General features: G+C 46.6%; 1 protein-coding gene across 3 annotated transcripts in view; it reads right to left on the bottom strand.

The window, feature by feature from the left end:
• Positions 1 to 1369: 1369 nt before the first annotated feature.
• The window catches only part of RCAN1 (regulator of calcineurin 1), a 41019-nt gene continuing 15238 nt past the window's right edge, over positions 1370 to 27150 (bottom strand). Inside the window, exons 1-4 of one of the 3 annotated variants that reach the window (XM_085560723.1) lie at positions 13395 to 26732; positions 10825 to 10998; positions 6997 to 7210; positions 1370 to 3716 (exon numbers count right to left, since the gene is read on the bottom strand). In XM_085560723.1, coding sequence (XP_085416849.1) covers positions 3553 to 3716; positions 6997 to 7210; positions 10825 to 10998; positions 13395 to 13481 — 639 coding nt within the window. In that variant the 5' untranslated portion in view covers positions 13482 to 26732 and the 3' untranslated portion in view covers positions 1370 to 3552. Of the gene's footprint in view, positions 3717 to 6996; positions 7211 to 10824; positions 10999 to 13394; positions 26733 to 27150 lie in introns of those variants that run through there. The other 2 variants (XM_077781709.2, XM_085560715.1) reach the window with 2 other exon arrangements.

The raw sequence follows: 27150 nt of genomic DNA, 5'->3' as shown, positions 1-27150 counted from the left end.
GACAAAGTCTGGAATGTGGCAGTCTCTGTTATCAGTGGAAATTTTTGTCAGGGAAGATAAATCCAGCTCCATCCTGCCCCCGTCATTGGAGTCACCTCTGTGCTCCTGCCTCACTCCCTGTAACCCTAAAAATTCGGCATTATTTGGGAGCTTAGTGTCAAAAAGTTCTTCACCAGAACATGATGAATGTCTTCATCATTGTTTTGTCTTTCCAGATCCAATTATGAATTATTAAAGGCATGAGCAAGGAATAATTCTCTGGAAGATGTTTCTGAGGTATGTTGGGCAAGGCAAAATGGAAAACTCGTGTTCCCCAAGACAAGCAGAAGCAGAACCTGAGCGGGCAGGTGATGATGCCACGGGCAAAATCCCTGCTGGAATTGTTCAGAGATGGTTCCAAAATTGTTCAAACGGTTCCAGAGCTGCTGGAGCTCGCTCCTTCCCCACCCTGGCAAGCCTGGACTGAAGAAAAACCTCCTGACCCACCGAGCCAGGGTCAGACAGCAAAGTCCCCCCACTCCTGCTGCTCTGCAAAACAAAACTGATTAAAAACCAACTCTGGGCCTTTTGTTGCCTTCACCTCGAAAACGAGGAGGGGCTTTAATTGGGTACCAGAAATTCCTTTTTGCCATCACAGGACTTCCATCCCTACCCACGGCAAAACCTTTGTGGCTTTTCTTAATTTCTTCTGCAACAAAAGAAGTTATCAGGTAAAGGCATTTAAATACATTTAAGTATTAAATGCTTTAATACTTAAAGTTATCAGGTAAACCTTTTTAAATAAAGTATTAAATGCTTTAATATTTAAAGTTATCAGGTAAAGCCATTTAAATACTTAAAAGTTATCAGGTAAAATCATTTAAATACATCGTTTAAATGATGTATTTTTGTATTCCAGGAGCTTCAGAAATCATGGGATTGTGGAATGGTTTGGGATGGAGGAACCTTAAAGCTCATCTCACTCCACATTCCACTATCCCAGGTTGCTCCAAGCCCCATCCAGCCTGACCCTGGACACTTCCAGGAATGGGGATTCCAGAATCTCTCTGGAAAAACATCCCCAAATTATTCATTTTTAAATATTAATATTTTGTGTATTACGGATGCTCAGGGACTATTCTGGAGCAGGAAGATGCTGATGCCTTTATTAGGAACTTGAGGCTCTGAAGAATCAGGTTTTCACTGGAATATCCCCCATTGGTTTTATTCATGAGCAGACTCTCCCATGGGGAGCTCATGAAATTCTCTGAAGGTTGGAAACCTTTTCAAGGCATCAATTTATGAGCATAACATTCTGCCCCTCTGGAAGCTGAAAATTCCCATTTTGGTGCTGAACTTAGAGTGGTTCTGTGCAGAAAACACCAGGACATTTACAAGAAGACAACAAAATATTTTAATATCAATCTGCCCCGTGCTATACAAGTGTATAAAATACCAACCAAGCATCCATTGGAACTTTACAAAAATAACCAGAAAAAGCAAGCAGCACACTGGAGTCATGAGGACAGGAGGTGACAGATCCAACCAGGAACACACTGAGAGCATTCCAAGATTTCCATGGTTCCCACCTCAGGCAGGGGTCAGGTCTTAAAATGACAAAAATCAGATTTATTGATGGTTTGAATTGAAAAGCAGCTGTGCTTCTGTAGGGAACACAGCAGCAGCCACCTGGGTTTCTACTGCCAAACTCATGCTTTGATTTTCCAGGGAAAAAGGACAGGACAGGAATTATTCCCCATGTCTGGAACTGAATGTGGTGAGACACAAAGTCCAGCAGTCATTTGAGAAACGTGGAAAGCTCTTGGAAAGGCTTCAAGGCAGTTGTGGCAAACCTACCAAGTTTTTCTCCACTTAATTCCTTTATTTTGGGCGTTGAGTGCAGCACGTGGGTAACCCAAAATAATCTGATTTTCCTGTGTCCAGCTCCAGCCATCCATGGAATCAGCTCTTCCCAACAGCTCCCAAGGAGCCAGGGTCACTCAGCCACCAGAGCCAGGCTTTGTTCCAGTTTCCAGGGAATAACAATCCAAGCTAGAGCAGGAAATTCAGGATATTCCTGGTCTCCAGGCCCGGATTTCTGTTCCAGTCAGGAATTCCAGGCCTTCCAGAACAACCTGCTTCCCTGCACCGTGGCCTGGAAGGGCTCCACTCTTTTTAAAACAAATATTATTTAAAAAACCAAGGTGTCAACCAGGATTTCAGTCAACATTTGCTTCAATCTCTTCTCAGACCGACTGTGGCAAGAGCAAACCATGAGAGAGCCAGATCTGATTCCTAAAAACACGATGAGAGAGGCTCCACAATCCCTTTTCCAAACCCCCAAGTGGTATTTTCTATGGATAGCAATTCCTGTCTCTTCCCAAAAAATCCTGAACCCTGCTTCAAGGTGAGGATCTCCAGTTTAAAAAACAGTATTAAAATATTTCTGCTGTTTTTCTTCTTTGAAATTTGCATTTAGGAGCCTTTAAACACTGCCATAAAAAAAAGCCCTAAAGCTTCTCCCACATATTCCCACTGCTTAAATCAGCATTCCTTGGCATTAAGCATTTCATCCCAGCTGAGTTTGGAAGCAAAGCTCAGAAAGTTTGGATTTTTGGATATCCAAAGCCAGTAGAAAAAGATCCAAGTGTGCAGCTTGGAGTAGGAATGGACAAGGCAAAGGCACTCCAGCTCTCCTCACTACGTCCTGGGTGGAATTTTCCAATCCCAATCCAAACTTTACTCACCAAAAATGCAGATTCAAGTTTCTCCATAATTTTTTTTTTCCCCACTGGAAAAATCCCCCTGCTCTGAATATGCACCATCAGCATTATCCGAGTCCTTTTTTCCCTCCTCGAGTCAAAGCTCCCCAACAAATCCTAATGAAGATATAAATTATCTGAACTTAAATAATTTAAAATCCATGTATTCCAACAACTCTCCTATTGCACGTTTTTCCACTGCTCTGCCAGGTAAAACCCTCTGCAGGAATTCCAAAGGTGAAAATTTTAAAAAGCACAACTTCCAGAGCACCAAAAGCGGGTGCTGGAGGAATTGGATCCTGCTGGAAAACGAGGGCCAATAAAACCAAATATAAATATATCATGTATGTACACATCCAGGAGGAATTCTGGGATGCTGAGATAATAAATACTTGGAAACAATTCCCAGATTTCCAGAAACTTGGGAGAAACTCTAGAAAAGAAAGCAAATTACTTGAGAAGACCAAGAAGAAACATGCACAAAACCTAGCGTAAGAAAAAGGGTTAAGCTCCCAAAATTCCCATCATCCTTCCAACCCCGTTATCCCAAGGTTTTCCAAACACCCACCGCGGGTGTCACAAGGAATTTTCCCCCAGAATAAGCCCAGTTATGTCCCAAAATGTCCCCTTCTCCCATCCTTTGCTCCCAGGATCCAGGAATTCCCTCAGCACACGGCATCGACTCCAAACCGAGCGCGGCATTCCCTCCTCTGGAGCACACCTGGAATTCTCCTCCCGCAGCCGCCGTTCCGGGCGGTTTAGCGCCGCGAATCCTCGGAATTTTGGCTTTCCCCTGGAAACGGGGCCCGGCTCAGCTGAGGTGGGCGGGGGCGTAGTCGGGCCGGCGGGTCTGGATGATTTTGGGTTTGGGTTTTCTGGGCTCCTCCTCGGCCTCGCTCTCCTGGTCGCTCTCGCAGACGTGCACGACCACGCTGGGAGTGGTGGCCGTGGCCGCGTGCAGCTCGTACTTGTCCCCTGCAGGGAGACAGCGGAATTCCTCAGAAAATGGGACATGGTGGCTTCTCCATGGGGTTTTTGGGTGGGGAATTCCTCAGGGAACGTCATGGGGTGGTTCTTCTGTAGGGTTTTGGGTGGAGAATTCCTCAGGGAATGTCACCGGGTGGCTTTTCCATGGGGTCTTCGGTGGGGAATTCCTCAGGGAATGGGACATGGTGGCTTTTCCATGGGGTCTTGGGTGGGGAATTCCTCAAGGAACGGCACGGGGTGGCTTTTCCATGAGGATTTTGGGTAGGGAATTCCTCAGGGAATGGACATGGTGGCTTTTCCATGGGGTTTTTGGGTGGGGAATTCCTCAGGGAATGTCACGGGGTGACTTTTCCATGAGGACTTTGGGTTGGGAATTCCTTAGGGAATGGGACATGGTGGCTTTTCCATGGGGTTTTGGGTGAGGAATTCCTTAGGGAATGGGACATGGTGGCTTCTCCATGGGGTTTTTGGGTAGGGAATTCCTTAGGGAATATCACGGGGTGACTTTTCCATGAGAATTTTGTGTTGGGAATTCCTCAGGGAATGGGACATGGTGGCTTTTCCATGGGGTTTTTGGGTAGGGAATTCCTCAGAGAATGGGACATGGTGGCTTTTCCATGGGGTCTTGGGTGGGGAATTCCTCAGGAACGTCATGGGGTGACTTTTCAGTGGGGTTTTTAGGTGGAGGTTTCATTGGGAAATGTCATGGGGTGGTGCTTCCGTAGGGTTTTTAGGTGGGGAATTCCTCAAGGAACGGCACGGGGTGGCTTTTCCATGAGGATTTTGGGTAGGGAATTCCTTAGGGAATTCCTTAGGGAATGGGACATGGTAGTTTTTCCATGGGGTTTTTGGGAAGGGAATTCCTCAGGGAACAGCACGGGGTGGCTTTTCAGTGGGGTTTTAGGTGGAGAATTCATTGGGAAATGTCACGGGGTGGCTTTTCTCTGGGATTTTAGGTGGGCAATTCCTCATGGAACAGCACAAGGTGGTGGCTTTTCCATGGGGTTTTGGATGGGGAATTCCTCAGGGAACGTCATGGGGTGGTTCTTCTGTGGGGTTTTTGGGTGGAGAATTCCTCAGGGAATGTATCGGGGTGGATGCTCCATGGGGTTTAGGTGGGGAATTCCTCAAGGAATGTCACAGGGTGCTTTTCCATGGGGTTTTGGGTGGGGTATTCCTTAGGAAATGTAATGGGGTGGCTTTTCTGTGGGATTTTAGGTGGGGAATTCCTCAGGGAATGGACATGGGGTGGCACTTCCGTGAGGTTTTGGGTGGGAAATTCCATAGGAAATGGGACATAGTGACTTTTTAATGGGATTTTTAGGTGGAGAATTCCTTAGGGAATGTGACATGGTGAATTTTTAATGGGGTTTTTAGGTGGAGAATTCCTCAGGGAACAGCACGGGGTGGCTCTTCCTTGGTGTTTTTGGGTAGGGAATTCCTTAGGGAATGTGACGTGGTGAATTTTTAATGGGGTTTTTGGGTGGGAAAATTCCATAGGAAATGTCACAGAATGGCTTTTCCATGGGGTTCTCAAGTGGGGAATTCCTTAGGAAATGGGACGAATTTTTAATGGGGCTTTTAGGTGGGGAATTCCTTAGGGAACATGATGTGGTGAATTTTCAATGGGGTTTTCAGGTGGGAAATTAGGAAATGTGACATGGTAAATTTTTAATGGGATTTTTTAGGAAATGTGACATGGTGAATTTTTAATGGGATTTTTAGGTGGAGAATTCCTTAGGGAATGTCATGGGGTGACTTTTCTGTGGGGTTTTAGGTAGGGAATTCTTTAGGGAATGGCACAGGGTGGTTTCTAGGTGGGGAATTCCTAAGGAAGTTTTAAATCCCAACATGAAGGAGCTCCAAGTTGTGCCTTGCCCTTTTCTCCATCCTTTACAATTCCCTGAGTCTGGAGGTGAACAGGAATTTTAAAAATCCTCCTTTAAAATGAATCTGACAGTTTTTATTCTCTTTGATCTTATTCATGAGAATAATTTTTCTTATATAATAAGAACAATTTAATTCTCTTTAGTGTTATTAAATGTGACCATTTTTCTCTCCACTAAAATGAACAATATGGTCCCAACCAGGTTAAATCTGAGTTGGATTTAAGGAAAAATTAATTTGCACCAATTTTCATGGATAAGTTATATAAAATATGGGAAAAAAGGAACTCGAGGGATGTGATCATTAATCACTGGGGGAAAGAGTGGCAGGAATTTATCCCTCTTAAATTCCAAGGAATTTTAGGCTCTTATTGATAGTTCTTCCTACACTCAGTACAGTTTCCTCCTCTGAGGCAAACAGAAATAAAAATATATATAAAATTTAAACAGAAATAAAAGTAAGCAGAAAATATAAATAGAAAGAAAAATAAAGAAAATAGAAATAGAAAAAGAAAAGAGGAATAAAATTAGAAATTAATAAAAATAAATAGAAATAGACAATAAATATAGAAAGTATAAATAGAAATAAAAATATATAGGAATAAAAATAAATAGAAATAAAATATAAATGGAAAGAAAAACAAACAGAAAGAAAATAGAAATAAAAGTAGAAATAAAAAGAAAAATAAAATAGAACTAAAATATAAATAAAAATAAAGAAAATAGAAAACAAAAATAAACAGAAATAAAAATAAACAGAAAGAAAATAGACATAAAAATAGAAATAAAAATTAAAAATGAAATATAAATAGAACTAAAATATAAATAGAAATTAAAATAAAGAGAAAGAAAATAGAAAAAGAAATAAATATATAAATAAAAATGAAATAAAAATAAACAGAAAAGAGAAATAAAGATAAATACAAATAAAAATAGAAACAAAATATGAATAGAAAATATAAATAGAACTAAAATAAAAATAGAAATAAAAATAAACACATAAAAATGAAATAAAGATAAAAATAAACTGAAAGAAAATAGAAACAGAAATAAAAATAGAAATAAAAATGAAAAAGATAAAAATAAAGAGAAAGAAAATAGAAATAAAAATAAACACATAAAAATGAAAGAAAGATAAAAATAAACTGAAAGAAAATAGAAATAAAAATAGAAATAAAAATGAAAAAGATAAAAATAAAGAGAAAGAAAATAGAAATAAAAATAAACACATAAAAATGAAAGAAAGATAAAAATAAACTGAAAGAAAATAGAAATAAAAATAGAAATAAAAATGAAAAAGATAAAGAGAAAGAAAAGAGACATAAAAAGAAATACAAATAGAAATAAAAATGAAATGGAAATAAACAGAAAGCGAAGCGCACCAGAAATAGAGAGAGATGAAGAGGAATGAAATCCCGTGGCAGCTCCCCGCTCACCTGGCCCCAGGCGGGCGATGGCGCACAGCAGGTCGTAGTTGATGACCGGGGTCGCATCCTCCACTTGCTTCCAGTCCACGGGGGGAGAGGCGGGAGGGGAGATCAGGAACTGCTTGTCGGGGTTTGGGGGGGCCAGGTGGGAGCTCCCGATGTGCAGCGTCTGCGGGAGAAACAGGGAGTCCCCACTGTGCCTGCATCCCCGAATCCCTGCATGCCTGCATCCCCGAATCCCTGCATGCCTGCATCCCTAAATCCCTGCATGCCTGCATCCCTAAATTCCTGCATGCCTGCATTCCTACATGCCTGCCTCCCTGTGTCCCCGAATCCCTGCATGCCTGCATCCCCGAATCCCTGCATGCCTGCATCCCCGAATCCCTGCATGCCTGCATCCCCGAATCCCTGCATGCCTGCATCCCCGAATCCCTGCATGCCTGCATCCCTAAATTCCTGCATGCCTGCATCCCCGAATCCCTGCATGCCTGCATCCCTAAATTCCTGCATGCCTGCATTCCTACATGCCTGCCTCCCTGCGTCCCCGAATCCCTGCATGCCTGCATCCCTAAATTCCTGCATGCCTGCATTCCTACATGCCTGCCTCCCTGTGTCCCCGAATCCCTGCATGCCTGCATCCCTGTGTCCCCGAATCCCTGAATTCCTGCATCCCTGTGTTCCTGCATGGCTGCATCCCTGTGTCCCTAAATCCCTGCATGGCTGCATCCCTGTGTCCCTAAATCCCTGCATGGCTGCATCCCCGAATCCCTGCATGCCTGCATCCCTAAATTCCTGCATTCCTACATGCCTGCCTCCCTGTGTCCCCGAATCCCTGAATTCCTGCATCCCTGTGTTCCTGCATGGCTGCATCCCTGTGTCCCTAAATCCCTGCATGGCTGCATCCCCGAATTCCTGCATGCCTGCATCCCTGTGTCCCCGAATCCCTGATTTCCTGTATCCCTGTGTTCTTGCATGGCTGCATCCCTGTGTCCCCGAATCCCTGAATTCCTGTATCCCTGAGTTCCTGCATGGCTGCATCCCTGTGTCCCCAAATCCCTGATTTCCTGCATCCCTGTGTTCCTGCATGCCTGCATCCCTGTGTCCCCAAATTCCTGATTTCCTGCATCCCTGTATTCCTGCATGCCTGCATCCCTGTGTCCCCAAATCCCTGATTTCCTGCATCCCTGTGTTCCTGTATGGCTGCATCCCTGTGTCCCCGAATCCCTGCATGCCTGCATCCCTGTGTCCCCAAATCCCTGAATTCCTGCATGCCTGTGTTCCTGCATGCCTGCATCCCTGTGTCCCTGAATCCCTGCATCCATGAATTCCTGTATCCCTGCGTTCCTGTATGCCTGCATCCCTGTGTCCCTGCATTCCTGAATTCCTGTATCCCTGTGTTCCTGCATGGCTGCATCCCTGTGTCCCTGCATGCCTGCATCCCTGAATTCCTGTATCCCTGTGTCCCTGCATGCCTGTGTCCCTGAATTCCTGTATCCCTGTGTCCCTGCATGCCTGCATCCCTGAATTCCTGTATCCCTGTGTCCCTGCATGCCTGCATCCCTGAATTCCTGTATCCCTGTGTTCCTGCATGCCTGCATCCCTGTGTCCCTGCATGCCTGCATCCCTGAATTCCTGTATCCCTGCATGCCTGCATCCCTGTGTCCCCGAATCCCTGCATGACTGCATCCCTGAATTCCTACATGCCTGCATCCCTGAATTCCTGTATCCCTGCATGCCTGCATCCCTGTGTCCCTGAATTCCTGTGTCCCTGCATGCCTGCATCCCTGCGTCCCTGAATTCCTGCATCCCTGAATGCCTCAGTCTCTCCATGGCTGCATCCCCGAATCCTTGTGTCTCTGAATCCCTGAATCCCTGCATCCCTGAATCCTTGTGTTCCTTCATCCCTGTATGCCTGAATCTCTGCATTCCTGAATCCCTGCATTCCTGCATCCCTGAATGGCTGGATGCCTGTATGGCTGAATCCTTGCATCCCTGCATTCCTGAATGCCCAAATCCCTGCATCCCTGCATCCCTGAATCCCTGCATGCCTGCATTCCTGCATCCCTGCCCCCCTGAAGCCCTGCATCCCTGTCCCCTTGAATCCCTGCATGCCTGCATTCCTGCATCCCTGCCCCCCTGAAGCCCTGCATCCCTGTCCCCTTGAATCCCTGCATGCCTGCATTCCTGGATCCCTGAATGCCTGAATCCCACCATCCCTGAATGCCTGCATTCCTGGATCCCTGAATCCCTTAATTCCTGCATCCCTGCCCCCGTGAATGCCTGAATCCCTGCATCCTTGCATCCCTGCATCCCGGGGATGTCGTGCCCTGCCCGGCACTCAGGGTGGCAGCACCAGCCAGGATACAGCTCCGAGGGAAATTCCAACGGGATGTTCTTCCCTAAAAATCAAACGTCTGCCCTTCCAAACCTCCAGCAGGAGGCCAGGGCCTCTCATGACAAACTGGGTGCTGGGAATCATCACCAAAAGTGAGAGTGAAGGGAATTCCAGCAGGGATAAAAATAACCTGGATTATTGGGGGTGTCCAACACTTTGGGATTCGTTTTCCCGCTCCACTTTCAGAGGGAAAAGCACCTGGAAAAGCAGCCTGAGTGCATGAGCCTGAGTTTGGGCATGAGCAGAGAGCTCCAGAGCTGCTCTGGGGGAGATCCCCAAGACTGGGGTGGGCAGGGAAAGCCTGGAATGTGCAGCTCTGAGCCTGGAAATGTGCAGCTCCAGAGCCTGGAAATGTGCAGCTCCAGAGCATGGAAATGTGCAGCTCCAGAGCCTGGGAATGTGCAGCTCCAGAGCCTGGGAATGTGCAGCTCTGAGCCTGGAAATGTGCAGCTCCAGAGCCTGGGAATGTGCAGCTCCAGAGCCTGGGAATGTGCAGCTCCAGAGCCTGGAAATGTGCAGCTCTGAGCCTGGAAATGTGCAGCTCCAGAGCCTGGAAATGTGCAGCTCCAGAGCCTGGAAATGTGCAGCTCCAGAGCCTGGAAATGTGCAGCTCTGAGCCTGGAAATGTGCAGCTCCAGAGCCTGGAAATGTGCAGCTCCAGAGCCTGGGAATGTGCAGCTCTGAGCCTGGAAATGTGCAGCTCCAGAGCCTGGGAATGTGCAGCTCCAGAGCCTGGAAATGTGCAGCTCCAGAGCCTGGGAATGTGCAGCTCTGAGCCTGGAAATGTGCAGCTCCAGAGCCTGGGAATGTGCAGCTCCAGAGCCTGGGAATGTGCAGCTCCAGAGCCTGGAAATGTGCAGCTCCAGAGCCTGGAAATGTGCAGCTCAGAGCCTGGAAATGTGCAGCTCCACACTTTGCATCCCCCAGGGAGTCCCTGGGTGCTCCAGAGCCCACCCAGCCTCCCCCAGCCCTTTAAATCCTTGGAATGTGCTCATTCCCATCCAACATTATCCAAAAAATGGGAAATACCAATGGCCTCCAAACCCATGGAGCTCTGGAACAACCCTGGATTCTCTAATTAATCTGACAAAAAATGACCACAAAGGAATTCTGGGATGCTGAGATTATAAACACTTGAAACAATTCCCAGATTTCCAGAAACTTGGGAAAAACTCTCAAAAAGAAAGCAAACTACTTGAGAAGATCGAGAAGAAACATGCACAAAACCTAGTGTAAGAAAAAGAGTTAAGTTCCCAAAATTCCCATCATCTTTCCAACCCCGTTATCCCAAGGTTTTCCAAACACCCATCAGCTGGAGGATTTATGGGAATCAGAACAAGGAAAGCTTTAATTCCCCCCAGGATAATCCCAACAAGCTTTTTTTTTACCTGAGCAAAATAGAGTTTGAGTTCTTTTCCAAGGAATTCTGTCTTGTCCAGCTGGATCCTGGCTTCTGCTGCAGACAAAGGGTTGCTGAAGTTTATTCTCACCCTTTTGAAGCTCTTAAAATACTGAAAGGTGAGGTCCCTGTCGTAGGGTCGGAACAGGGATTCAAATTTGGCCTGGAGAAAAAGGAGCAGAGGAGAAAATCAGCATTCAACACTAATAAAGGAATTAATTAAAAATGAGAAGTTACTAATAAGGGCAAACGACCACTCTTGAATATTGATTCTTGTAACAGCTTCGTTTGTTTTCCTTTTTCTTTCTAAAATGAAGTTTTTTACCTTATCTCTTATTTCTATGTATCATTAAAATAGATTATTATTATTAATAAGTGGTATTATCACTTATATTATTATCAGAAATTAATGTTGCATAAGACACTCTTAATTTAGCTACAGAAGATATTGAAATGTTTCTTAGAAAATTAAAACCCAAAAACCTTGAGAATAAAGCCTGCCAAGCCTTTGCCCAGTTGTGCACATTTCAGTGGAACCAACACCAGTTTTAATAGAGAAAAATGAAATAATCCTGATTTTCAAGCAAAATGTGATTTTCTTCAGTGACTCAACACAAAGAATGAAGTCCATGTGCATCTCCTGCTTTCCTGCTATTTTTAATTTCATTTATGGAAAGTGCTTCCACTCTCCCTGCAGGATTCCAGGCCAAGGAGAGACACAAGAGCAGCCTCTGGAGCTGCCAGGCCCTTCCCAAGTGTTTTATTCCAAGTTCAGGATTCAAACTGGAGGAATTTCCAGGTATTTTCTCTCCATAAAAGCTTCCTAGAAACTTGGGATAAAGCCATAATAAACGTTACTCCATTGAGGGCTTTTTACTACAATATTTTGAATTAGTAGGGGAAAAAAGCAGGGAAATCACATAAGAAGGCAGAAATCAATTCACAATTTCATTTTCCTCCCTGAGAAGATGCACTTTACACACACACCACAGCTGGGTATAAAATAATTTTATTTCAAAGAGATTTTCAAAACAGAGCTGTTCTGCTTCTTCAGAATGAGCTCTGAAACAGAAGCAGGACCCTCCTCAAAATATTTAGGGTACCTCAAAATAAACTTTTGGTATAGCTCAAAGCTGAGATGGAACCATAGAAAATACACCAAAACTTGCATTTCAGAGTTCACATACTGATTTGAAAGACAGAGACATCTGGGTTGTTCTTTTGTTTTTTAAAAAATATTTATTTATTTATTTAAATATGTGATTATAGAGGTCAGAAATGTCAGTTTATCACTATGCCACTAAAAAAAAAAAGTTATTTTTGTCCTTAAGGTGTCTTAGCAGTAGCAGCTCACTATATCAGGACCGATAAATATTTTATATTCTTTTCTATTAACATTATTATTTATTTTATATTGCCAACCAGCTAAATACAGACCCAAGAGGATTTCTTATAGTGTTACCAGGAAAAAATAATCCCAGAAGTATCAAATGGATTACAAATTCGTGGATGTAGCTACCAAAATTAGAATTAAGTATTTGCTGATAATTCAGAATGGACTACAAATTCATGGATGTGGCTACCAAGATTAGAATTAAATATTTGCTGATAATTCAGAATGGATTCCAGATTTGTGGATGTAGCTGCCAAAATTAGAATTAAATATTGCTGATAATTCAGAATGGATTACAAATTCATGAATGTAGCTACCAAGACTAGAATTAAATATTTGCTGATAATTCAGAATGGATTACGCTACCAAAATTAGAATTAAATATTGTTGATAATTCAGAATGGATTACAAATTCATGGATGTAGCTACCCAGACTAGAACTACATATTTGCTGATAATTCAGAATGGATTACGCTACCAAAATTTGAATTAAATATTGCTAACAACTCAGAATGGATTACGCTACCAAGATTAGAGTATTTGCTGATAATTCAGAACGGGTAACAAATTCGTGGATGTAGCTACCAAAATTAGAACTAAATATTGCTGATAATTCAGAACGGATTACAGATTCGTGGAGGTAGCTACCAAAATTCAAATGAAATATTGCTGATAATTCAGAACGGATTACAAATTCGTGGATGTAGCTACCAAAATTAGAACTAAATATTGCTGATAATTCAGAACGGATTACAAATTCGTGGATGTAGCTACCAAAATTCAAATGAAATACTGCTGATAATTCAGAATGGATTACAAATTCGTGGATGTAGCTACCAAAATTCGAACTAAATATTGCTGATAATTCAGAACGGATTACAAATTCGTGGATGTAGCTACCAAAATTCGAACGAAATATTGCTGATAATTCAGAATACACCACACAGCTGAAGAAGTCTGGAGGGAACAGCTGAGCTCCCAGAACAATGAGGTTGGACAGATCATTTCCCCAAGCACACAGAGGTAAAAGTGAATAATTCCCAGAGCTAGACTCACTCCCACCGGAGCAGCCTGGTGCAGACTGCCAAGCTCCAAGGCTTTGATGGCAAACTGGGATTTCCTTCCAGAGGAGCAGCAGCTCCCAGAACAGCCCCAAACGCACCTACCCTGGTTTCTGGCTGGGTGAAGACCTCCCCATGTGGCAGGCAGGCGATGAGCGAGCCGAAGGTGTAATGGAAATTTCGGAAATGCATTTCGGGCCGAGCCCCGGCGATCCCGCAGGAATCCCGGCGCTTTGGGCAGCCCTGCGTGCTGCTCCCGGCCTTTATAGGGCACAGCCAGCCCAGCCCCCGGGGAAAAAACCCTCCCCGAGCATCCCGACAGCGAATTCCTCAGCACGGCCCCGCATGCTCGCAGGGAGCCGGGAACAAAATGTAAGCGGGACTGGAAAGAGGTGACGTCAGTAATTAGTCAGCTTCCCTCTGCTAATTAGCGGGAGCATGGAAAATGCAGCTGAGCTGACAGGGCAGCTGCTGCCCAGCCTCTTGCAGCATAGTTTCCACTGGCAGTAATTCCATGCAGCTCCCGCTCCGCGCATGGAAAATGTTCCCGCCTGGCCACAACGCTCCGGGATGGGCTGCAGGGAAAATGCCGAATTCCCCGATTCTCTGGGCACGGAAAACAAATCCTCAGCTCGGTGCCTGTTCAGCCGAATTCCCCAATTCCTGATTCTCTGGGCATGGAAAACAAATCCTCAGCTCGGTACCTGTTCAGCCGAATTCCCCAATTCTCTGGGCACGGAAAACAAACCCTCAGCTCGGTACCTGTTCAGCCGAATTCCCCAATTCTCTGGGCATGGGAAACAAATCCTCAGCTCGGTACCTGTTCAGCCGAATTCCCCAATTCTCTGGGCATGGGAAACAAATCCTCAGCTCGGTTCTTGTTCAGCCGAATTCCCCAATTCTCTGGGCATGGAAAACAAATCCTCAGCTCGGTGCCTGTTCAGCCGAATTCCCTAATTCTCTGGGCATGGAAAACAAATCCTCAGCTCGGTACCTGTTCAGCTGAATTCCCCAATTCTCTGGGAATGGAAAACAAATACTCAGCTCGGTGCCTGTTCAGCCGAATTCCCCAATTCTCTGGGCATGGGAAACAAACCCTCAGCTCGGTTCTTGTTCAGCCGAATTCCCCAATTCTCTGGGCATGGAAAACAAACCCTCAGCTCGGTACCTGTTCAGCCGAATTCCCCAATTCCTGATTCTCTGGGCATGGAAAACAAATCCTCAGCTCGGTACCTGTTCAGCCGAATTCCCTAATTCTCTGGGCATGGAAAACAAATCCTCAGCTCGGTACCTGTTCAGCCGAATTCCCCAATTCCTGATTCTCTGGGGATGGAAAACAAATCCTCAGCTCGGTTCTTGTTCAGTCACAGGTGGAGATTCAGAGATTGATTTGGAGAAATGATTTTTCTGCCATCACAAGGAGGATTCGTTTGGGAGCTTCTTCAAAGCAGCTCTGTGGATTAATTGCGGTTCTCGTTCATTAAAAACTTTCCCAGCCTCATCGAGCAGCAAGGCTTTTGGCAGGGGTTGGTTTTTGGTTCTTTTTCCTAGCAGGAGCCTGCTCAACAGGGTTCCACCAGAACCTGAGACAAGCAGCACGGAGCAGCTGTGCAACCTCAATTCCTGACATTTGCTGGGACACCTGAATCCCCAACATTCCCCAAAAAGCAGCACAGAACACAGGTTTTGTGGTCTTTTCTTATGGATTTTTTTTTTTTGAGGCTGGTGGAAGGTTTTTTTTGCTTTGTGTGTTTGTTGTTTTGGTTTTTTTTTTTAAGTAAGTACCACTAAAAAAAAGCTCATCACCATTTCAAGTGATTAATGAAGTTTAAACTGAAGCTTTCACAAGCTATTTGAAACTCTCCCATGCACATGCAGCTCCAAAATTATAACACAGTCAAAATCTTAAGTTAAGCCTTTAGTTAATTCTGTTTTAACACAGGGCTATGATAGAAGCACCACGTTTTAGGGAATACCTGCAAACAATGCACAGTGCTAAGTTTAAACCTGATTTCATCAGTATTTAACTACACAAAACTTTCCACATGAAGACTATTCTCCATTTTTAGGGAGTCAACTTCCTAAATCCCCATTTAAAGTCTCTGCTGTTCTCAGGTTACCTCAGTGTAAAAGTTACCACAGCACAAAAAGAATACTTAATACAATTTCTTAGAACCTTTTCTTGGAAGTCCTCACTTAAAAATCCCAGGATCACTGAAGCTGGAGAAACACTTCAAGAGTCCCACCTGTGGCTGAATCATCACCCACCTTGTCCCCAACCCTGAGTGCCACATCCAGACATTCCTTGCACACCCGCAGGGATGGGGACCCCAAACCCCCCTGGGGAGCCTTTTCCAAGGCCTGAGCACCTTTTCTGGGAATAATGGGATGAATTCCTTCAGTGAGGATGGGATGAGAGCTCTGCACAGGGCACACACAGAAATTCAGGATTCACAGGCAGCCCTGAGAGCCCAGCAACCACAGCGAGCACATCCTAAATCCTGTCCCTGACCTGGAATTTCTGTCGGGTACCCTCAAGCCTTCGGATGTGGAAGGGGCAGGTGTGACTCCACGGAGCAGAGGTCGGGATGCTCACCTGGAAGGAATGGCCGTGACTCACCTGAGCACAAAGACAAACAGGCTGCCCACGTGGCAGGGAAGTGCAGCTCCTGATAAGAGAGCAGAGCAGGTTCCTGCTCTCAGCTGCACAGTCTCGGGTCACTGCAGCACCTCCGGGGGACATTTCTGTCCCTGGAGCTCATCAGGAGTAAAACAGAAAACATCTGACTGCCTGTCGGAGCCCAGCACATCCCTCTGGCTGCTCCAGACCCTGGCACAAACTCAAAACCACCTGTGGCTTCCATTTTAGCCTATGGAAAAAGCTGCCAACTCTGGATGAGGAGTTACAAGCCACAAGGGTTTGAGTAGTATGGCAGTTGAATTAACACAGGGTGGAAAAGTAGAATTTGGGGATTTTTAGAATGAGGTTCAAGGGGGTACAAGATGGAGGGATTTGGGCATGTCCTGACCTTCTTCTCCTTCTTCTTTTCCTCCATGTCTTGGTGTGATGGTGACACTATTATATTGGTTTAAGGTAAAGACTCACTGTCCAACATAGATGAAGGGAATTGGTAATAAATTGTAAACACACACATATAGTTTTTGGTATATAAGGTGGGAGTTGCCCAAGGCTCGAGGGCAGATGGCCACGGGCTCCTTGCTAGGCAGAGCTGGGCAGGTCAGAGAGAGAATGTTTAGATAAGAACAAATGAACAACCTTGAAAACACAATCAGAACCATTCCAGGCTCCTCCTTTGGCTGAGTGGGCCTAGGGAGCAAAGACTCTGCAGGATCTCGGGGTCACCCTGACCCTTAGGAGCCCCGAGAGGAATCAACAACTGCCATCCTCAAGGCCACCTGCACACCACTGAGAGCCAGGGAAAATGACTTCAGAAGCCACCCCTCAAAGAGAACTTTGTCATCTAATACAGGACTAGAGCCTGGCTAGGAACAAACCAAGTGGGTCTGAGAAATTCAACACCTCACAAAAGAATTTTTTCAAAGTGTTCTCCAGATTTAAAAGAAACATTTAAGTCCTATTGATACACACAATGTTTTTAACTTGGTTTTTTAAACCCCAAAGATATCACTCATAGCATGCTCCACTTTGTCACTATCATCATGATTCTTTAACATGGTTGTGTACCAAATAATGGAATCACAAAAATATTTGGGCTGGAAGGGAGCTCACAGCTCATCCAGTGCCACCCCTGCCACAGCACCTCCCACTGTCCCAGGCTGCTCCAGCCCCAGTGTCCAACCTGGCCTTGGGCACTGCCAGGGATCCAGGGTCTCCTCACCCTGCCAAGGAACAATTCCCAATTCCCAAAATCCCATCCAGCCCTGCCCTCCTCCAGCTCAGGCCACGTCTCTCAGTGTATTAAATACACCCCTTTGAGTTATTAACACCGAACTCAAGCACTGGGTCAAAAGAAAAAACCCCAGTTCCCACTGCCCCTGGTGCAGGCAATGAAGAGCAGTTCAAGGCAGGGCTTTGTGTGAGATGATGTGGAAACCATGAGGCAAAATTACAAAAGCCCCACTGCAAACCCCAAGTGTTGCAATGTTCCCTCCTGGAAGGTTTGGTACCCACGGGCAAACAACCATGGCTGGAACAGGAACATTGCAACACCTCAGGAGTCCTGCATTTGATGTTCTGATATTATCAGAGGGCAGCTTTTCTGCTCCCTTATCTCCCTTTGGAGTTTGCTGCTTCCTGTCCTCTCTTTGAGACTCCCTGGTGAGCTGCAGACAGAACAAGGGCAAAAATCACCAGCCCAGGAGGAGCTGGAGCTGCTGCAGAGAGCCCAGGGGAGGCTCCAGGATGAGCAGAGGGATGGAGCAGCTCTGCTGGCAGGAAAGGCTGGCACAGCTGGGATTGTTCACCTGCACAGGAGAAGCTTTGGGCTGAGCTCAGGGTGGCCTGGCAGGGCCTGGAGGAGCCCCAGGAAAGCTGGAGAGAGACAATTTCCAGGGATGGAGGGACAGGACACAGGGAATGGCCTCAAAGTGAAAAATTACAGGTTTACATCAGATATTAGGAAAAATTTCCTCCCTGGGAGTGTGGGCAGGGGCTGGGATGGAATTCCCAGAGCAGCTGGGGCTGCCCCTGGATCCCTGGCAGTGCCCAAGGCCAGGTTGGACACTGGAGCTGGAGCAGCCTGGCACAGTGGGAGGTGTCCCTGCCATGGCAGGGGTGGCACTGGGTGGGCTTTGGGGTCCCTTCCCACCCAGACCATTCCATGGTTCCATGGTGCTGCTGCACTTTGGGAATGAAAGCAAAGGGCTCAGAGCAGGGGGACAGGACAGCAGGATCAGCTCCCCTTCCTCAGCTCTCACCTTTCCCTTGGAAGCTGCAGATTCCAGGGCTCACATTCTGGAAGTTGAGTTCTAAAATAGCAGACAAGGTGCTCAATTAAAACCTAAAGTGCTCCCAAACACCAAGAGCACCTGAGAGAACCTCCAGCACTGCCCAAGGACAGAAACGTGACAGACACCATTTCTGGAACGTTTTGGGGGGGCTGGAAGGACAATTACAGAGTCCAGTAAATATATGAAATAGTGGGAACACAGAATGATTGAATGCCATTATTAACCCCATAATTTCACCTCCATATACAGTGGAATAGGCAAGGCACAGAAGAGAAAGAAGTGAGGCCACAGAAGCAGAAATCAGGCAAGTCACCAAAAATGCCAAAAACTACAACAGCAAAGTGAACAACCAGGGAAGGGAAATGAATGATATGAAGTTAAATATGTTTGGGATTCTCTAAGTTGATAGAATTACCCCCCAAGAGCCATAAACCAGAACAATCCAGTCCATCCTCCTCCCTGGCAGGTTTTACAGCTGCCCTTGGAGGTGCTCTTTGTGTAATCCCTGCACTCCCACTCCAGACCTGCTGCTCTTTTCCTATCAACACACAGCTTCTATTCCTGTCTCCATGTTAATTATCCTGCCTCAGCCCTACTCAGGACAGGGATAAACACCTTGAAGTAATCTACAATGAAAATCACACTGCTTTCATTTTCCTGGCACAGCCTTACTCTCATTTTACTGGCCAAAAATGAATCCACATTCCCAACCACTCCCTTGCTCCCCACAAAAAAAAATACCCCCAAAACAAAAATAATCAACTCCCAGACTGGTTTGGCTTGGGAGAGAGCTCAAATCCCACCCAGTGCCACCCCTGCCATGGCAGGGACACCTTTCACTGTACCAGGCTGATCCAGCCCCAGTGTCCAACCTGGCCTTGGGCACTGCCAGGGATCCAGGGGCAGCCCCAGCTGCTCTGGGCACCTGTGCCAGGGCCTCACTGCACTCTGAGTAAAGAATTTCTTCCTAAAATTTCTTTAACATTAATAGTGGATGATAATTCTGCCTCCCTCCTCCTCCCTGTGTTTGTGACCTGGGTGTGCTTGGCATTGGAAACATTTATAGGGCTAAGTCAGAGGCATGAGGGGGTGTGGTGCCATGCCTGCAATGGCCAGTGCCAGGCTCCCAGTGCTCAGGCTGCTGCAGGAATCTGGGCAGAAAAGTGTTCCAAAGTAGGACTGGTCTGTTTTACCTCATGAGAAATCCTGTCAGACTTACAGAAAGGTCCAGGTTTCCTTTCAGACACCTTTCCCAGAGCAGCTGGGGCTGCCCCTGGATCCCTGGCAGTGCCCAGGGACAGGCTGGACACTGGGGCTGGAGCAGCCTGGGACAGTGGGAGGTGTCCCTGCCATGGCAGGAGGGTGAAACGAAATCATCCTTAAAGTCCCTTCCAACTTAAACCATTCTGTGATTCTGTGGCAACTTCTGTTTTGTGGTTATAAAAAGCTGTGTTTTAAAGTTACCTATTCCACGTTATATTTTCTGCATTCCTGAGCAAGATGTAAGTGAAATTAATCCATTCCTCCAGCAGGGAAATCATCTGCACAAACCAATTTTTTTTAACGAGCACAGAAGTCTGTGGGATCACAGAATGAAGTGCACAAGGAGCACGTGCAGACTTATTTACAGTAAAGAAATCAGAGCACAGCAACACAAGCCCACAAAGTGGTTTTCCACATGACACCATGACCTGGATGGAGCCAAGGAATGCCACACTCCTTGGAAAAGGGGCAGCAGCAGCTCCTGTCCCACTTGTGCCCCAGCAAACACAAGAGCTCAGTGCTGCACAGCCCTGCAGTATTTCACCCCAGGCAGACAGAGCCCAGCGTTTGGGGAGGTTTGAGCAACTTTTAGGATGTGATTCCATGGATGGGGCACGAAGGCTGGGTGTGCTGGTGGCTGGCACTGCTGGGGCACATCCCTGGAGCTTTACTGCAGCATCAGCCCCATGACACGGCTGAGACAATTGGAAGATGGCAAAGCTCACGCACACCCAGCAGCAGCCAAAGATTTCTCTGTTGCAGAGCATTTTAAAAACTTTCTAGCACATTGCTAAAGCTCACAGACAATTATTCTAACCAATCACTAAAAGCACACGTACACCTGCTGCACACAATGCTGGCTTGACTTCATTAACTACACACAATACTCCATTACTAATTTAAAACCTACTATCTTGCTAAGCATATTTTTCTGCAGTCTTAAGGTCTGTCTCAGCCAAGCCTAAAACTCAAGCTATTGTTTCATGTCCTTGCTTGGTGTACTATTGTAACTTTTTTACTTTCAGGCTTTGCAGCTGCAGCCAGCTCTGAGTTTTCTGCTCTTTCTGTTTCTGTGCTGCTTTCACAGCTTCCTGAAAATCTTCTTACCTTTACTGTGCTCCCCACAACCTGGCTGGGCTCTACCCAATTATGCTGAGTGCTCCTCTCAAAGGAGGAGTCCATGGCTCTGAACTCCAGCACTGAGCAATTCTGAGATCTTTTCAGAAAGACTGGTAGAAATATCTATCAGAGCATTAATTCAGCACAGTTAGCACTGGCATGCTCTGTATGGTAACAGAGATATCTACTGCAAAGGAAAAACTCAGCTGACAATAAAAACTGAAAACCACATGTCTGGGGTGCAGGGTCACCTCTGTTTTAGACTCCCAGCTATTCCAGGAAAATCTCCTGTTCCAAACAGAAGCAGAGGAACAAGTGCCCATTTTCTAAGGTGTCAGGCAAACCCATAGGAAAGCCAGTTCTGGCACACACTTTCTTCTCTCTCTCAGGATTTTTCACAGAGAAGCACAGAGAGAAGAAAGAGAAAACAATTTCTGTTTCTGCTCCTTGTTTTCCCATGTGGAATGTGTTTGGAGAATTGTTTCCCTGGGGTGTTGCTTGGTTGGATTCTGGTGAGGATTGTTTGAGCCTGGTGGCCAATCCAACCCACCTGGGGCTGGGCTCTCAGAGAGGGTCACGAGTTGGGAGTGAGTCAGATATGGGAGTTAGGAAAAGTAGGTTTGTAGTTTTAGTATCTCCTTTAAATAGGATATTAATGTATTATAGCATAGTTATAATAAAGAAATCATTCAGCCTTCTGAATTGAGTCAGACATCAGCATTTCTTCCCACCAGTTCACCTGCATTTACAGCTGCACCTTAAGACAACAAGACTCAAATACAAACTCAAGACTTGACTATACCTGAAGTTACAGAGGGATAAATGTCAATGAGTTTGTAAAAAAAACTCTGCCTATTTCTACTGTCTTTATTTCTGTTTAAACTCATTAACTGCTTTACTCTCATTCCAAAATTATCTACAGATAATGTATTTATAGTAGAAAAAGCACATTATGAAACACCTTTTGCAGTAATTGGGTTGGCAGATTAGAAAGGGGAAGGAGAAAGTTCTTGCAAAGTCAATCCAAGAAACATTTCCTTCACCACAGGCTGAATTTGGGTCCAGATCACCAAAACAGCCTTCAAGAAGATGCTTTTTAAAAGTCTGTGAAAATTCCTGAGGAGAAACATCACCAGCAATAATATAATTAATCCCTGATTTTTGAGAGAAAATAAACAGCTAAAGACAAAAGAAAAAGCCAAAGATGACAAGAAACCACGACAAAAGTAATCAAGAATATTCCCATGGCCAGCTGCAGTGTTGATTTTTATTCCTATTTCTGGCAGAAAGGAGGAAAGAAGGTGACAGGGACACGAGCCCAGTGTCCAGCTCAGCACAGAACCCTGCACAGGCCACCCCAGGAAAAGCTAACTCTGGCAAGGGAAGGGCAGGAAATCCTCAAACAACTCCTCTCCTGCTTGCTGAAGGCTTCTCTAAATATAGCTGGCTATATAAATCCTTCCCTCAGAGTAGAGGTTAAAAAAGGGGGAAGAGGTGGAAATTCTCCAAAGATCACCTCTGTTTGTCAGGAACTAAAAAAGGACAAGGACTTTGAAAACAAAATGGGTTAATAGGGCATTTTTCATACTGGAGAAAAATTATTTACAGCAGAATTGAAGGAAGTGATTTGTTAAAACTGCTCCTGCAGCCCCCAGGACAAAAAGAGGTTTGTCCCAAGCACTGGGTAACAATGAAATAAAGGAAGCATAAGAGATTCTTACCACTGCAACCAGGAAAAATCAGCTCCACTCTGACCTTTTCAAGGTTATTTATTTAAATTAATAGCTCAAAGGGGAAAAACCCCATCTAGACAGCAATTAACAGATGTGTGGAGCTGCAAGATGAAATAATTCAAGTTAGAAAGAAGGGACATGTTCAAACACATCACTCCTGAAGCAAAAAGGGGCTTTGGGTCATTATTGCTTGAGTGGGGGACACTTTCTGCAGGGAGATCTCGCTGTTTTGTGAAGAGAGAGCAGCTGTAAAGTTATTTATAAGTGAGGCTGAGCAGAGAGAGGTGCAGGGAACAGGGCACACGCTCCCAGTGGCATTCCTGCATTCCTGGAGCGTGTCCTGCACAGCTGGAGCCCTGCACACCCCCAGGGCTGGGGGCACCCGGGGCTGGGGCTGGCACAGGGCTCTGAGTGCCACGTCTGGGCACCGAGCAGGGCCCATGGCAGGGGAACTGAGCCCAGAGCCACGGAAATGCTGACAGAGCCACAGGACAACAACCCTGAGCAGCCCAAACACGCAGGGATGGGCAATGGGAGCACCCACAGAAACACAGCCAGGCTGGGGCAGCTCCTGGGAGAGGATGGGGGTGACAGGGACAGCCACAAAGCTCAGGGAATCCCAAATCCCAAATCCCCGGGGCTGGCAAAGCCCTCCCAGCCCAGGGAGTCCCAGCTGGGCCCCATGCCCACCTTGTCCCCAGCCCAGAGCACTCAGTGCCACCTCCAGGGGACACCTGCAGGGATGGGCACTGCAAAGCTCCCTGGGCAGCCCCTGCCAGGGCCTGAGCACCCTTTCTACCAATATCTATAATTTATGTTGGACAGTGAGTCTCTACTTTAAACCAGTAGAAAAGTGTCACCATCACACCAAGATATGAAGGACAAGGAGAAGGAGAAGGTCGGGACACACCCAAATCCCTCCTTCTTGTACCCCCTGAACCCCATTCTAAAAACCCAAAAATTCTACTTTTCCACCCTGTATTCATTCAACTGCCACACTACTCAAACCCTTGTGGCTTGTAACTCCTCATCCAGAGTTGGCAGCTTTTTCCACGGGCTAAAATCAAAGCCACAGGTGGTTTTGAGTTTGTGCCAAGGTCTCTGAGCCCCTGCCAGGGTCTGGAGCAGCCAGAGGGACGTGCTGGGCTCCGACACCTTTCCATGGGGAAATTCCTGCTGCTGTCCCAGCTGAGCCTGCCCTGGCCCAGCCTGAGGCCGTTCCCTCTCCTCCTGTCCCTGTTCTCCCCTGGCTGTCTCCTCCTGGCAGGAGCTGTGCAGAGCCACAAGTGACCCTAAAACACTTCCCTAATTCTCTTCCATGAGAAGAAGGGAAAGTTCCTCAGGAAGGATCCAGCAGTGCCACAATCCAGCCCCACAGCTGGCAGGGCTTTACCCAAATCCCATCCAGTCAAAGGCAGGGTGGCCAGAGCTGGTCCTGATCCAGATGTTCCCACAGAAGCACATCCTTTCCCAATTCCTGCCTTCCATAAACCAGATCCAGGACACCGAACCCAAACATGGCTCATTATTGACATCAGCCCAGGGCCAATAAGCTGAGATCAGTTTTGCTCTCATGTGTAAGAGCAGTGATGGAGACACAACGTATCTTACAGGAGAGGAGCTTTAGAAGTTCCATTCTGAGCTGCTTGTGTAAGGTTGAGATCCAGATTCAGATCCCAGAATCCAAAGGAGCCACAGGAAACATGGAGAGAGACAATTCCCAAGGACTGGGGGGATGGGACACAGGGAATAGCTCCCACTGCCAGAGGGCAGCTGTAGGAATGTGTTTTTTGTTGATGGAGTGCTAGATTATTTTTTGTCTCTTTAAAAAGGCAAAAAGCCTAGAGTTCTTTCTTCAATTTGGCAAAAAGACACTTTATAGGATTGTTGGGACTTTAAAACTGGAGCTACTTAATTAGACAGAGGTTAAAAGGTCTCAGGTATTTTACTAAAAAAAGAAGATAACAAAAGAATTAGTTGCTTTTGTAGGGTGTTTTGTTAAGAGTAAGAACTGTGTGGGATTTGAGGCCCAACTCAAATAATTCCATAATTCCAATATGCATAACACATTATGTCTTCAAAATACATATCTGTGGAGGAGGTTTTACAGTGACTCCTGTGGGCCAGAGAGAAGTTTGATCACAGGATCCGTGTTCACCCCTGAAAGAATTTCCTACCAAGGTCATTGACACAGAAACCAAGAAAGAAAGAAGGAGAAATAACAGAAACCTGCAATTGCCTGTTCCAATAAATATGTTGTTTGTCTTTCCTGACCACACTTCTGAATTTTGTAAGAATGTATAAAAAGCATGCATGCTAGAATAAAACCAGGTTTGAAACCTTCTGAAAATTACTTTGAAATGTGACTGTCTCAACTATAACATATATCCACTTTATAATGTTAGAGCAAGAGCCTGATGTCAGCATCCCAGACTTTTAAATATTCCCAGAGGAAAATAAATATTTCTTTGCCTCCCTGGCTTGATGACACACACACTGATCATCACAGCAGCACCAAAAGGCAGGTGGAAATGTTAGTTCAATGTGATTTCATCTTCACTGAAACTTTTCTGAGAAGACCAAAGAAGTCAAGATATTTTTACCTCACTTTGTACATTCCAGATAATGAAGGAGGTAAAGATAAAAGGTCAGTACAGAGGAAAAAAAAGCAAAAGGAATGAATGTGTGTCAGCCTGTCTATATTCCCTACTCAACATCTAAATCAAGAGTCAATCAGTGCCTATTAAAGGTTCAGGTAAAACAATTAAAGAAGCCCAATTACTTCTTTGAGCAACCAAGGCTTTGCTTCCAAAACTGTTCTGAAAGTCAAAGGGACTGGAGCGTGTCCAGGGCAGGGAACGGAGCTGGGAAGGGGCTGGAGAATTCCTGAGGGAGCTGGGAAGGGGCTGGGGAGTTCCTGAGGGAGCTGGGAAGGGAATGGAGAGTTCCTGAGGGAGCTGGGAAGGGGCTGGAGAGTTCCTGAGGGAGCTGGGAAGGGGCTGGAGAGTTCCTGAGGGAGCTGGGAAGGGGCTGGAGAGTTCCTGAGGGAGCTGGGAAGGGAATGGAGAGTTCCTGAGGGAGCTGGGAAGGGGCTGGAGAGTTCCTGAGGAGCTGGGAAGGGAATGGAGAGTTCCTGAGGGAGCTGGGAAGGAGCTGAGCTGGAGCAAAGGAGGCTCAGGGGACCTTGTGGCTCTCACAGCTCCTGCCAGGAGGGGACAGCCGGGGGGTCGGGCTCTGCTCCAGGAACAGGGAGAGGAGGAGAGGGAACGGCCTCAGGCTGGGCCAGGGCAGGCTCAGCTGGGACAGCAGCAGCAATTTCCCCATGGAAAGGGTGCTCAGGCCCTGGCAGGGGCTGCCCAGGGAGCTTTGCAGTGCCCATCCCTGCAGGTGTCCCCTGGAGGTGGCACTGAGTGCTCTGGGCTGGGGACAAGGTGGGCATGGGGCCCAGCTGGGACTCCCTGGGCTGGGAGGGCTTTGCCAGCCCCAGGGATTTGGGATTCCCTGAGCTTTGTGGCTGTCCCTGTCACCCCCATCCTCTCCAAGGAGCTGTCACAGCCAGGGGGTCGGGCTCTGCTCCCAGGAACAGAGACAGGAGGAGAGGGAACGGCCTCAGGCTGGGCCAGGGGAGTTTTCCCTTCTTAGTTTCACCTGCACTTTCCCACTGGAAGACGTTCAAATTCTGCAGGTTGGAGTTTCTCCAGCAGAGCTGCTCATCCCTCATGGCTCATGGAAATCAAACAGGCATCACTGCCTGTATTCACTCCCCCCAGAACAGCCAAATGCCACCTTCATCCACAGGAGTTTCTTGCTGGTCCCTGCTCTGAGGCTGCTCCTCAGAAGTTCCAGATGGTTTTTGGGAATTTGGTGCAGCCTTAGAGCCAGGACAACCCACAGGTGTCACTCCATGGGCTGCTCCCCCTCCCAGCTGGGCTCCAGCTGCTCCAAGCCCTCCCAGAGCTGTCACTGCTCCCTGATGAAGGAACAAGTCTGGCACTGTGCAGCAAGCAAAGGTGTGGAGAGTGGGCTGGAACAGGCAGATTTCCCTCAGAGGATCTCCAAAACCTCAGAGACAATTCTGGGACAATTTAATCCCACACTGGTTTGGCTTGGAAGGGAGCTCAAAGCCCACCCAGGGGCACCCCTGCCACGGCAGGGACACCTCCCACTGTGCCAGGCTGCTCCAGACCCAAATCCAACCTGGCCTTGGGCACTGCCAGGGATCCAGGGGCAGCCACAGCTGCTCTGGGCAACCTCCCCACCCTCACAGGAAAGGATTTTTTCCTGATTCCATTCTAAACTTTCCCTCCATCAGTTTGCAGCCATCACCTCTTCTCTTGTCACCACACAGTGTTGCAAAAACCTCTTGAAGTTCCAACCTTATTTCTTCCTCCTTCATTTCAATTCTCACCTATTCCAGGGCTGTGAGTTGCCAACCCAGGCCTTCTCCCATTTCACTTCCTAATTTTCTGGATCTTAAAGAAAAAGAAAGAAAATCTTTCAGGTTTCCTACATCTATTGCTATTATTTAAAAAGGAGAATAAAGAAGAATCCTGGAATATCCTGAGTGGAAGGGACCCACAGGATCACTGATCCAAGCCCTGCCCAGACCCCCACCAACCCTGGGCATCCCTGGCAGCGCTGCCCAAAGGCTCCTGGAGCTCTGGCAGCCTCGGGGCCGTGCCCATTCCCTGGGCAGAATTCCTGCTCCAGTGAATTCCTCCATGTGTCTGCAGGGCCATGCCTGGGGCTGTGTGTGCCCCCAGCAGAAGCTGCCCTGCTGAGGGAGCCCCATGGAAGTGGGGTGGGCAGCACCT

The sequence above is a fragment of the Lonchura striata genome, chromosome 1 (genome assembly GCF_050655825.1).
Source record: "Lonchura striata isolate lonStrDom1 chromosome 1, ASM5065582v1, whole genome shotgun sequence".
Lineage (NCBI taxonomy): Eukaryota > Metazoa > Chordata > Aves > Passeriformes > Estrildidae > Lonchura > Lonchura striata.
This window is presented reverse-complemented; position numbering and strand designations above follow the sequence as displayed.